The following is a 13,547-nucleotide window of genomic DNA, read 5'->3' as shown; positions in this document are numbered from 1 at the left end:
GTTTATAAAATACATATCTTATGGAAAAACCGAATTATACCAAAAACATAAAAAGAATTATAGTCCAATCTCAGAATCTTCGAACACTCTTTCTTGCAGGAGAACGAAGTTCGCCACAACAAGGGCGCGGGCATCATCGTGGGAGGAAATAACCTCGTCCTGCAGGGAGTCCAGCGACAGGACGCTGGATCCTACACTTGCAGAGCCACCAATTCCGTGGCCACCACTTCCAGCAACCCCCTGAACCTCAGTATTCAATGTATGTAAATGAAGACAGAAGAAAAATTTGGGGGGCTTGAAAGTTAGATGTCAGGAACTCTGAGAGGGTTGAGTGAATTTGTGACGCCTTTCATGCTGATCATAAATCTAGGACATAGCCCGCCGATTCAGTGAATCGTTTACTCATTCGCAACATTTAAAACGTTTATGCAAAATCCGAAAGCACAATTATGGGAAAATACTACATTTCAATCCATCATTCAAAACTGCTTTCTATAATTTTGTTTCCTATGCAGTAATTTCGAAATCAAAGAAATTTATACATCTTTTATGGTAGGTGAATCAGCTAAATCTATTTAACATCAAAGCTGACATTTTTTCATTACGCCAAAGCCAACACGAATATAAATTATTATATATTACCCGGGCCCATCAATACTGCAGACGGATGCCTCAAAACTCGTCAATTAACAGCCTCGTCGACATCAGTCTCGTTTATCTGAAAGTGATCTCAGCCATCTTGAAATGGTTTGGACATTAGGCGAAATGGCAAACAATCTTTGCAGTAAATTTGCACCAGCCAAGCAGAGCTGCTATTGCAATGTTTATGCTTGAAAAGGAATTTTTGCGCCGAATTCAATCTGGAAAACGTTGAAATTGAAATGGTTACAGACTGTTCACTGCTGGGAGTGACTGAGTCCATTTCGTTTCCGCGTCTTTGATGTCAGTCCGCCCCCTTTTTTTTTATCTGTCAATCTAGGATTGAAAGTACTTCAGTGATTTTTATTTTTCTGTAAAGTAAACTGTTTAAGACGTTTATCTGAAACCGTCAGCAGTTTTTGGGATATACTTTTTTAAATCCGCCCTCAGAACTAAAAACTACCGAGGTTAGAAAGCTGCAAATTGATATGTTGATCATCCACCTCTTATCATCAAACATACCAAATTGAAATCCCTCTACCCTCCTCAGTAATTTTTATTTTATTTAACATTAAAATAGCCATAATCATGCTCTGGCAACGATATTGGCCAGATACCACAAAAACCTGGTTGAATTAACATGGACCATCAGCTCGTGCAGCATTATACCAAGACCACAGAAAGCTAGATCTATTTCACTGGCCTTGATTATACAAAATGGCAGAAAACGCATCTGCGCCGTAAAAAACGTGGCCATATTTTTGGCATTGCAATTTTATGAAAAAGAAGAAGTTTCCTGGAGTCACGTGTCAGGATGTTTGAAATTGGCATTTATGCGCATTTCGTACAGGCTGTTCTTCCAGCTCTGAGAATACTGAATTCGAGTTTTCTTTTTTCATTTGATGTCAGTCGACTTCTAGTTTTCTGTAAAAGAAAACTTTGAAATGGCTATTGGTCTGTTACGTAAACTTGTTCTTGTCCGTACAATCATCTTAAAAACTACTGAGGCTAGAGGGCTGCAAATATGTTGATCATCCACCTCATATATATATATATACCAAATTGCATATATATAGTATCAGTATATTTTATATTTATATTTAAGATTAAAGTTATATAATCGTATATCTGGCAACGATATAGGACATATATAACGGGCCGTATTATATATTCATATATATATCATACAGCATATATGCCGAGAACATTGTAAGACAGATCTATTTTCGGTGGCTTGATCATACGCTGTACAGAAAACTCGAACTGTAATTCCTTTTAAACTTTGGCGCATTTTATACTTGTTTTCTTTTTCTTTCAGTTACGAGGATAAAATTTTAAAATTTTTGCGCATGCTGGATTCAGGTGGTGTGTTAAATGAATCCCAAATGAGGTTTTAAAACCTGTTTTATTACATCGAATGACACTTTTTCCGCCGGCGTGAGGATAGGCTAGCCATATTCAAGATGACTGGCGCAATACGAGCTTGATAATTTAGTAAACAAGAGAAATCTAGTCCACCGAAAATGATATCTTTCAGGTGGTTTCAGCATCATGAGCCGTAGCCCATGCAACTTCAACCACGGCGCGATTGAGCCCTATCCCTTATCGTTGCCGGATGGACGATTAGGAGTAACTTTAACCTTAAATAAAATAAAAACTATTGAGTCTAGAGGATTGCAATTTAAAGTGTTTGATGATTGGAGGGTGGATGATCAACATATATAATTTTATCAGCCTCTTTTCAGTAGTTTTTAAATCTGAAGGCAGCCACTGTATCTTGATGTTTTCGTAAAATTTTTACCACAGGACAAATACAGTGCGGACGGAAAAGGTTATAATGAATCAGAATCTAATAGACATTTTTGTTGTAACAGAAAACTAGAGACCAGGGTTAGAGAGTAATGCTTCATGGATGGAAAAAATATAGAGGAAGTATGAATAAAATTCGTTTTTTTATTACAGAAACAAAAGAATCCGCTTATTTATCAAATCCAATTTTTGGAAATATCTCATAAGATTTTTATACCTTGAAAGATATGAATCACAATTAAATAATTTTATCAAGGCGGTTTCTCTTTCGTTAAGACTACAATATTTTTTACTGAAAAATACGTTGTTAATAAGTATCAGTATGAAACATCTCGATAAAACTTTTAAAGTTTTAGATAATCATTTACTATACATGATATTGATCGCCATCAAACATGCAAAATACTTCTCTAAAATTTAATTCCTCTTTAAAACGGAACCCTAAACACTAGCTCTCTCTCTCTCCACACTACTTCTCTAAAAAACCCCATTTATAATATATATATAACAGTATATATATATAAAAACAAACCTATATATAAGTGTATCTAAAAACTATAAAACATCGTTGCCTATATACACCAGGAGAGTATACGCTAGTAAAAATTGAGAGGATAAATTCGTTTTCCTATTTTTTTATAGTCTCTGGTGTAATCCTAATCCTAAATCCAGTTTTCGGAAATACCTCTCCAGGTGAAAATAAGAGAGTTATTCCCCGTGTCCTCTTTTTCCTGGTGATGGGTTTTTTTATCAAGGTAACTAACTGCTCTGTAGTTATGATATGACTTATTGTTTGTCTGTGTCCGTCATTGACAACTATAGACAAGAAGAACGTGGCAATTCTTTCAAGATTTTGTGATGATAATCTATTTTATATATATATATGCCATTTTCTATCATCAAATATATTTTAGACAAGTGTTATGATTCTGTTACGTCTTGTATATATATATATAGTTATGTATTGATCATATATATATATCTCTCTCTCTCTCTCTCTCTCTCTCTCTCTCTCTCACTCTCTATATATATATATATATATATATATATATATATATATATATATATATATATATATATATATATATATATATATATATATATATATATATATATTGGAAAAAACTCTACACATTATCAAAAGAAACTAATCCCATGATAACTAAGAACAGAATCATTAATTATCTTCCTATGTAAGCCTAAACACTGGTATCATTTCACTTCAAACTCTCGCCAAATGGAAGAGTATGAATTTGCCATCTGTCAGCTCATAGTTTTTCTCCTTCGGCAATTTTGCTCGACAGACGTCCCCATGTGTGCTCAAGGGCGGGTCACAGTAACTGCAGTTGAAGGAGAAGTGGTCTCATTACGGTGCAAAGTCGATGCTTATCCGTCAAACGTGACTTTTTATTGGCTGTTCAACAACACCGTCGATTCGACGCGTTTCAGGAAGAATGAGGTGGGTCGGTGTTTTATCAAAGGCTTTGTGAGCTTTAACTCTCTGTCTCAGTCTCATTTCTCTTCTATTTTCATTCTCATTTCTTTTGCATTCTGTGGATTTATTTTTATAGTTTTACTCTGATTATTGGCATATATTCCTCAAGGATAGTTTCTTTTAATTGCATGAATGTTTATCAAATGCTTTGTGGCCTCAAACTTCTATAATTTTCATTCTCATTTCTTGTGCATTTTTAATTTATTTCTGGGATGAATAATTTTCACTCGAGTTCCTTATTGACATGAATGATTATCAAAGGATAGTTCTTTTAATTTTTCATGATCTCCTTCCTTTTTTATTTTTATTTCCGTTGTGAATTTATTTTTATATTGTTACCATATCATGAAAAATCCTTTAATTTCTCCTAGTGGAATGATTCCTTTATCAAGACCTTCGTTGAGAGGTAATGCATTTCAATTTTATTTCCTTTATTTTTATTTTAAATTTCCTAATGGATATTTCTCTATATTTTTGCTCGCATTATTAACACATAGTCTTCAAGGATATTTCTGTTTCATTGCATGAATGTTTATCAAAGTTTGTAAGATCTAATTTATCCATCGATCTAGACTTCCTTTCTTTTCATTTTTATTTTCATCGTGGATTTAGGATAAATTTACTTGCTTTATTTGGATGTCCTCAGGAAAATCTGATTTAAATAGCATGATTCTTGCGTGAAGATTTCGAAAAAGTTCTGTTAAACATATCGTTAAAAGGTGCTTCCATTTCTTCTACTGAAATGATTCTTGTTATCTATGTTAGAGAGGCATTTGCATATAATATATATACTCTTTATTATTTTCTTATAAACTCCAATGGATTTTTCTTACAATGGGATCCTCTTCTCCTTTTTGGGGGAACTGTGCGTCCGGTTTGTAAGATCCAACTCTTGTTGTCGATCTAAAATTCATTTCTGGGTTGGGAAGCTCACAGCTTCGGTTATCAGAAGTAAACACTAGTTGTTGTCATTTTGTATGAACTGGGGCCTTCAGTCACCTCTTTTATAAAGAAGACGTTACGCTGTCGTTATAATGAATTTCTCAATATACGTAGTTTGGGCTGTGATGTCTAGATATACAAAGCCATTAGTTGCCAAAGATAAGATACATACAGAGTCATATTGCTGTGGGCGCCAGTAATCTTGATATATCTGAAAATCATTCCAGTCCAATAGCTTTAATAGACTTGGAAACAATTTGCAGATCTTTTTAGAGTAGTCTGTATCTGGAACTCATTCTCATTTAACATCTTTGATAGACTTAAGAATAATATGCATGAAATGTAGGAATATGCAGGTGATTGTAAAGTTATAATTCTCATGAAGTCATCTGAAACTCATTTTAATTCAGTAGCTTTCATAGACTTGGAAACAGTATACAGGTGTTATAAAGTAACCATTCTTTGTATCAAGGGGAAGCATGTTATTCATTCCCAAAACTGTTCAGTCAATTTCTTTTAGAAATGTTCCTGATTCTGCATTTAACATATTCCATATCTCTCTCCAGTCTATTTCTTTATCGAGGTACGTACTGACTCTGCATTGAACACACTTCATTTTTTCTCTCCTCCAGTACACAATCAGTGGCCTGGAATCCACTCTGCGATACGTGGCCTATTCAGCGCGGGACTACGGAACAGTCTTTTGCTGGGCTTCGAATTTGGTGGGGAGGCAAGAGGATCCGTGTGCCTTTACCCTGCAACCCGCAGGTGAGACTCAGATGTTTAAAGTTCATATGCCATGGCCCGAGAAAATTACACAGTGTAACTAAAAGAAGTTGCTTCCCGTGTTATGTTATGTATGGTTCTGTTTACAAATCAATGTTCTGGTGAGCATAACAAGGCAAAAAAACAAATGAAAAACTAGACCTATATATGCCTGCATTCAGAATGTATTTGAGTTGATGTTCAGAAATGTTTTGATGATTTCGTTTCATTTGCATTCCTCCGAAATCGAGAGCTCCTGCGCATATTTTGGGAGCTGAATTTATCAATAGCGTTCGGCTGGGATGTGTTTATTTTCATATCATTAGTTTAAGCAGAGTTTTTTACTTAAGAAGATTGAGATCAGATCCATTATGCCCTTTGAATGAAAATATTAAATGATCTGCATCTCTCTCCTCTCTCTCTCTCTCTCTCTCTCTCTGTCTTTTGATTGATCCCTAACTCTCTCTCTCTCTCTCTCTCTCTCTCTTAATTATGCCTTCTAATGAAAAATATTTGTGTGTTTGTAATTCTCTTGAAGAAAAAGTATTTAGAATGATCTGCAATCTCTCTCTCTCTCTCTCTCTCTCTCTCTCTCTCTCTCTCTCTCTCTCTCTCTCTCATTCAACGCTGCAGATTAGTTGTCCGCAAAAATTCTGCCCAATTAATCCGCGATTTTTTTTTTCCCGCTCATTCATGAAACAAGTAAATATTATTTGGGTCTGAATTCACTTCAATTTTTGGCTGCAGTTCCTTAATGGATGTGTTCCATGTGTTCTGGCCCATTTTTCCTCTGGTCCATATGAACTTCGTTCTTCAGGCTATTGTTGAGCTCTGTAAGTTAGATCCCTTTAAAATATTCACAACACAAAACAGAATGTCGTTTGAGAATAAGTTGGGAAAATCGGGTCAATGTTCATGTATTTTCATTAATATATTCCTAAATGCATCTGATTGAACTTAATGAGTTATAAGGATAATTCAATGATATTTAACCAGCTTCCATGTTTATAATTTTTTAATATATTTAGAGTGATTCAGTGTTTATGCTTTCCCATTAATATATTTCTAAATGCAACAGATTGTACATAATGAGTGATGAGGATTATTTAATGATATTTGGCCACCTCTCATGTTTATATTCCATAAATATATTCATAATTAAATCTGATTTCTCGTAATGAGTTATCCATATTTAACTATCTTTTAAAATGTATTCAAAATTAGTTACAGTAAAACTAAATCTGTACTTTACACATCTTTCTGTAAACTACACATTTTTTTGTACTGGAAAACGTTCCTAAATGATTTTAAAGTCACATGAAAAAAAATTAAAGCAGTTTAAAATTAAACATGGTGAAATTGGTCAAATTTAGTGTTCATAACACCTGTACTAATACTGATACTTTTGAAATCAGACACAAAGAGAGAAAATTACTAAACGATTTTAACTCCCATAAGAAAATTGGTCCAGGTCAATATTCATAGCACCTGTGTTTCCATTGACACATTTTAAAATCAGAGACTGACTGGATAAGAAATTTATCGCTATTTAGCTATATGATTGCAGGTCTCAACAACTGTTAACAATAACATCCCAGGAAAATCAGTATCATCATATCATTATCATTATCCCACCCAGGTGCTCCGGACAGCGTTCATGACTGCGTGTTAGCCAACCAGTCAGCTGGGTCATTGCTAATCACCTGTAAACCAGGTGCGGACGGAGGACTTACCCAGACTTTCAGGTAAGAGAGAGGGAATTTGGGCTTTAGTATGGTGGAAATCTTATGAGGTGGATGGCTGAAACATTTGTGAGTATCAGAAGGCAATTTTATTTTTTTTGTGAGTTGCAGAAAAGGTTTTCGGTTTTATGGGATGAAATAGAAACAATAGAACGATAAAACGTGAAAGTGATCCCTTTTTAATAGAAGTTTTTCTTTGTCACTTCCACAAAAAGCTTTAAGAAAAAGGAATATATACTTGGTGGAAACAGATGAAATTACGTGATTTATTTTTTCAGCTGCATTATGCATATATATATATATATATATATATATATATATATATATATATATATATATATATATATATATATATATATATATGTGTGTGTGTATCTGTTGTTTATATCACATAAAATGGTGTTTCATAAGAGCCTATGCTTTTATCCCCAAGTTTTGTATTTTTATCAAAGTTGTAAATATTCTTTTCTCCTCCAGTTTGAATATACAAAACTCCCTTTCTGGCATACAAGTAAGAAAAATATATATATATAAAATAATATTTTATCACTTATTTTTCCTTTATATGAGAAAAATATATATATACAAATTATATAAGTCATCATATATATAGCCCCAACGTAACACAGTGCCCTATAAATGGAAGATATCCTGGAAGATATTCCCTGGACCCAGAACGGAGTAATATATAGATTCTATATATAAACGACCTATATATATTGATAATGAAAATGGTATCTATAACTCTTTTCAAAGTTTAAAATCCTACCCTCTTTTTAAATGCCAGCTTGCTTCTGGCAAACAAGAAATAAAAAAATTAAATCTCATACTTTTTCATTTATATGAATAAATTTCCAATGCCAAATTACTCAACTCATCGCAATCAGCACGAAACCCAAATGTATCACAGTTTCCTGAGAGTGATCAATATCCTAGAAAACATTCCCTAGGCCCCAGAAGGGAGTAACTGAAGATTCTCTCTAAGGGACAACTGACCTTTCGTCGAAATGCCAAGGCTAGGGAGAGAAGCTCTTCCCCAAAGTTAAAGTCTTTCTTCTGTTGTCAGGGAGGTTGCTATAGCAAATGTTACAATATTTGTAGATTATCCCCGCATTGAATTTTTTAAGTGGACAGTGGTAATATTCATTCCGTGTTATTAACAAGTCGTCTGATTGTTTTCTTAGAGTAGATTGGATTACTGAAGTAACTATGTTAATACGTTGTTACAATGATTTTGATAATGAGCATTACTTATAGCAAATCTCCACAATATTTGTGGATATTTATTTAAAACATATAAATATTCACTTTATTAAAGCTCTTTATTGTAATTTAATGAATCAAACAAGACTGGCATACCGAAAAAAGTCCTAATTTAATGACAGTCAGGTAGCAGCAGGCAACTTTATTATGTTAAGCATCGTTTTTAAATGAAGTATATAATGCAAAAGACTTTCTACAGTAGGTCGTCTTCCATTCAACTGGTGCATCTGAAAAATTCAAATTTTTCATTTTGTGGGTAACATTTTTATTTTTTCCGCTTTTTTAAATTTTCATAAACTTATTTCAGAGCACTTGTTTTACATAGAACTTTGATGAAATTGGCTTCACTTTATGTGAATATTGTAGTTGGTGGCTCAAAATTTTATTGAGCGTGGATATTCGAAATAGTTATTTCACATTTTAATATTGTTGGCAATTATCGTTTTAACAGGTGTTTTTACCGGTAAGTTTTTGAAATGATATCTTGATTTCTTGAGGATATTATTTTCTCGGAAGTAGAAAAACTATATTTTTTTTCTTCCTTGTCTTATAGCTGTCTATTTAACCAGTTAGACCATAAATAATCAAATTAGGAATCGTATTTCTCTCCTCATTGTGAAATCGGGCTATATTTTTTTCGTATTTTATGCTTATCTTGTTTTATTTATTGAATTATAATCAGAAGTTTTATTTTGCATGAAAATATAGATGAACGAGATAAGTTATCTATCAGCCAAAGGTAATATATATTTAATGCACTCAGTGAAGGAGCAGGAGCAGGAGCAGGAGCAGGAACGGGAAAGGCGAGTCATTACAATTTATGCACTTTTGGGTTTGTTTATTTTGAATGCATCCTCAGAGTTCTGTACAATAAATAATGAACAAAATAAATTATATAAATTTGCAAGTTGTCTAAAATTCATTTATACACAAATTAAAATAAAAATCAAAATTTTATGTATACATAAAAGTACACTAAAGATTGACAAAATTACACCAGAAATTATGTTAAATAAAAGTTATGATAAAAATACTAGAAAAAAATTACAAAGTTAAGAAATCTTTGGGGTCATTTGACCTACCATCCAGGTTAAATGAAACTGAAAGAATCTGCTAAAAACACCAGGTTAACAAAGGTTTATGTGATAAAGGTGGACTGGTGTTCATATATAATAAATTGTTTGATGAAGAGACTCTCAGGATCAATAATTCATTTGGGCTGCAGATCTGACCCGCAATAATGAAATCGTCATATTTAATGGGATGCATTCTGCTAAATGCGAAACACTTCTGAATTAAACACCATTCTCACTGTCTGTTCCACTCATTTTCCCTTCTTGTAAATATACATACATACAAACAATCTCAGCATACATATTCATCTGTGATAATCATTTGCACCAGTTCTATTTATCTCCACAGCTCTCTCCCTAGTCATCTTGCATTAAAAATATATATATATTTTTATTTCAATATATATATATATATATATATATATATTATAGATAGATAGATAAATAGAGAGAGAGAGAGAGAGAGAGAGAGAGAGAGAGAGAGAGAGAGAGAGAGATCTTTCTAATCTCCTCAGACATCGGTTGAGATCAAATCACAAGCGAATCACCGCCCCCAGTTCCCACCATCTCTCTCTTTCCAGAGCTGCCGTCTATTCTTCCGGAGTCTCCGAGCCGGTCCGGGTCCTGGAAGGGATGTCGCCCGTCTTCACAGTGGAGGGCCTGGCCCCTGGGGAGGACTACGTCGTCACCCTGACAGCCATCAACCGGAGGGGGTCATCCCCACCTGTCTCCCTGGAGGCTTTCACTCTGAAAGTTGCAGAGAATAGGATGAGTGAGTGTCAGGTTCATGTTGGGGTTGTAGGTTCCAGTGGGAATTGGTTACATTTAATTTTTGGGAGGGGGATGGTTAAAGGGGTCCTTTTTTAAGGGGAAAGGGTGAGAAGGGAATTAGAACTTACAGTTTTTATTATAAATCATTTGTCACTGCATCTATTTTATATTATGCCATATGTACCGTGAAAATGGTTTATCTTCAAAGGCTCTACCACTTGATTCTAAAAAGTTTCAATGTTCATTTATACTTTGCTTTACATGCACACACACATATATACGTATATGTATATGTATTCCATATTTCCCATTGCAATTGGAAAAACACTGAATAATCAAATCATACCTTTTCTCTTCCTTACAGTTTCAGGAGTATCGAGCACCCAGCCAGAACCTGAAGAAACCCCTCCGGGGCTGTGTCCCCCCTTCTGGGGGTCTTCTTGGGGATTGTGGGCGCCTTTCTCCTGCTGGCCACTGCCGTGGTGTTCGTCACCCGAAAGCATTGCTCCAGGGACTCTGCAAGCACTCCTGATCTTGTTGCAGGACAGGGTAGGGACCGCTGGCAACAGTCTCTTTTGGTTTTCTGTTGAATTATTAATTTGGGGTTTAGCAGGATCATGCTGACATTCGGGATGATTTTTGCAATAATGAAAAGATGATTAAGATTAAGAATATATATATATATATATATATATATATTTATATATATATATATATATATATATATGTATATATATATATATTGTAAACCCCTATATGTGTGTGTGTGTGTGTGTGTGTCTTTTAGGGATTGTTTCTATATATATATATATATATATATATGTTATATATATATATATATTCTATATATATATATATATATATGATATATATATATATATATATATATATATATATATATATATATATATATTTATACATATTTGTATACATATATTAGGAATATGGGGAATTATTAAATATATATATATTGGAGATTATTTTATATATATGCAGATATTTATAATATATATATATATATATATATATATATATATATATATATTTATATATATATATATATAGATATAGATATATATATATATGTGTGTGTGTGTATAGTTTAATTTTACCTTATTCAAAGCTATAATAATTATTTAAAGTAGAAATATTGGAGATTTTCTAAATTATGCTGATATTTATGATGATACTGTTATAATGAAAAGATAATAAAACGGGGCTTTATAGTTAATGATGCCATATGAAATAGCTAAATCATTATTTATAAGAAATATCATCAGTTTTCTTACTTTCCATAAAATAATGTTGTCTCCATATTCACAGAAATATATAAAAAACTAGATACTAACAACTTAATCAACTTTTTCTTTGTTTAAATAAATATCCACCAAAATTGTCACAATTCTCCAACTCCATTCACCTTCACAATCACAATTTTCAGAACTTGAGGCCAAAGAGGAGGGACAAGATGTTGGAGGACCTTCTGGCGAAGGAATGGCCAGGGGTCACGACGCAGGGGACACCCCTGACCTGGCCGAATCTGACCCTTTCATAGTGAGTGACTTGATGTGTAGTAATTCATAAGAATACAAGGAAAATTTGGTGTTCAATAAAGTGGTTCTTTTAATCCAATGTAAACAAAATTTATGCTTGAATCAACTTTCTTTGAGCAGACTTTATTTTCAAATTCTTTAATTTTTTTTTTTGATTCTTTATATACTACTGAGTCAATTTGATCCCTGTAAAGTTGTCCTTTTAATTCAGTATAACTAAAATTTTTATGTTATGAGTGACTATTGAATCTACTTCTTTTGAGTAGACTAATTCTTCTCAGATTCTTTGCTTGATTTGACACAAAAGCCATCATCCTCTTGATATACATTGAGTCAATTTTATCCCTGTTTCATTTTCATTAAGATATAATCTCTTTTTCTCCTGTACTACCTGTGGTGACTCTTATGTTTTAAACCTGACGTTCTGTAGACCTGTTTTAGAATGCATAACGTTTTTTTTATATGTAGACCCTCAAAAAGTTAATTTTCATAGGACCTCTCTCCCTCTTTTACTACCTTTAGGTGACTCTTATGTTTTAGACCTTTCTGTACACCTTAAAAAGCGTAGAATGTATTTATTTTTATTTTTATACGTGGTGACGTTTTCTTCATTTATACTACTCTTTTCAGTACTAATTATGTTTACGGATTAACTGGACAGCCATCCTTTTCCCAGATAACTTCAGAATGCAGTAGCGGAACCGTTTCCACGCCAGCCAGTGCTGGCGGCGGAGGCGGAGGCGTCTTCACGATCCCAACCCACATTCCTCCACCTCCCCAGTATTGCTCATCTTCTTGCAACGACCTGTCTCCTACGCAGCACGTCGTTCACCACACGCCCCCCGGCCAGTCATCCCAACAGCAGCAGCTCTCGGCGTCTGCTGCCACCCAGCACATCATCCACCAGGACCAGACAACCTCCCAGATCTCCTTCCCGAGGACGTCCCCCCAGCAGTATAGGCTGCAGAGGTCCGCCTCCGTGGAGCGGTGCGGGACGCGGGCGGTCATCACCCAGCCTTGCGTAAGGCAATCGTCTCCTCCGACTCACTGGCCTCCTCTGCAGCAGCACGGGACGCCTGTCACGTTCGCCATTCATCAGAGCGCCCATCCCCAGCTGGGCGTGATCTACAGCACTTCCACAGACGACAATCATCACCAACAGCAGCTCAGCATCATCGCAACCAAAGATGGCGGGAATTCCTCTGTAGGTTCTAACAAAAGTGCCATTCACTACATGCAGCCACTCCCCGGGGTGAACATGGGGGGCGGAGAGCCGCCCTTAGTTCTCCCTTGCGCTTCTTCCTTGATGGGTGTGTCACGAAGCTGCACCAACCTTGCGGGCGCCCACTGCAGCAGTAGCAGTGGAGGGGGGCCACCTCAACTAGCCATAGGCCTAGGCCTAGCGCCACAACACCTTGGGTCGACCAGTGGTACTATGCGGACTCAGATGAGCTTCATTCCAGAGCAGGGGCTGGAACACTCGTCTGAGCTTCCA

At 34.9% G+C, this 13,547-nt stretch overlaps 1 protein-coding gene across 1 annotated transcript in view; it reads left to right on the top strand.

The window, feature by feature from the left end:
• Positions 1–13,547, top strand: part of LOC136855218 (neural cell adhesion molecule 2-like) — a 42,058-nt gene that overhangs the window by 28,427 nt on the left and 84 nt on the right. The window contains 9 exon segments of the mRNA XM_067132127.1: positions 100–259; positions 3,753–3,907; positions 5,518–5,653; positions 7,290–7,395; positions 10,310–10,530; positions 10,870–10,899; positions 10,902–11,048; positions 11,941–12,053; positions 12,729–13,547. The exon segment at positions 12,729–13,547 is cut by the window's right edge and continues 84 nt beyond it. Coding sequence (XP_066988228.1) covers positions 100–259; positions 3,753–3,907; positions 5,518–5,653; positions 7,290–7,395; positions 10,310–10,530; positions 10,870–10,899; positions 10,902–11,048; positions 11,941–12,053; positions 12,729–13,547 — 1,887 coding nt within the window.

This window comes from Macrobrachium rosenbergii, chromosome 31 (assembly GCF_040412425.1).
Source record: "Macrobrachium rosenbergii isolate ZJJX-2024 chromosome 31, ASM4041242v1, whole genome shotgun sequence".
NCBI lineage: Eukaryota > Metazoa > Arthropoda > Malacostraca > Decapoda > Palaemonidae > Macrobrachium > Macrobrachium rosenbergii.
This window is presented reverse-complemented; position numbering and strand designations above follow the sequence as displayed.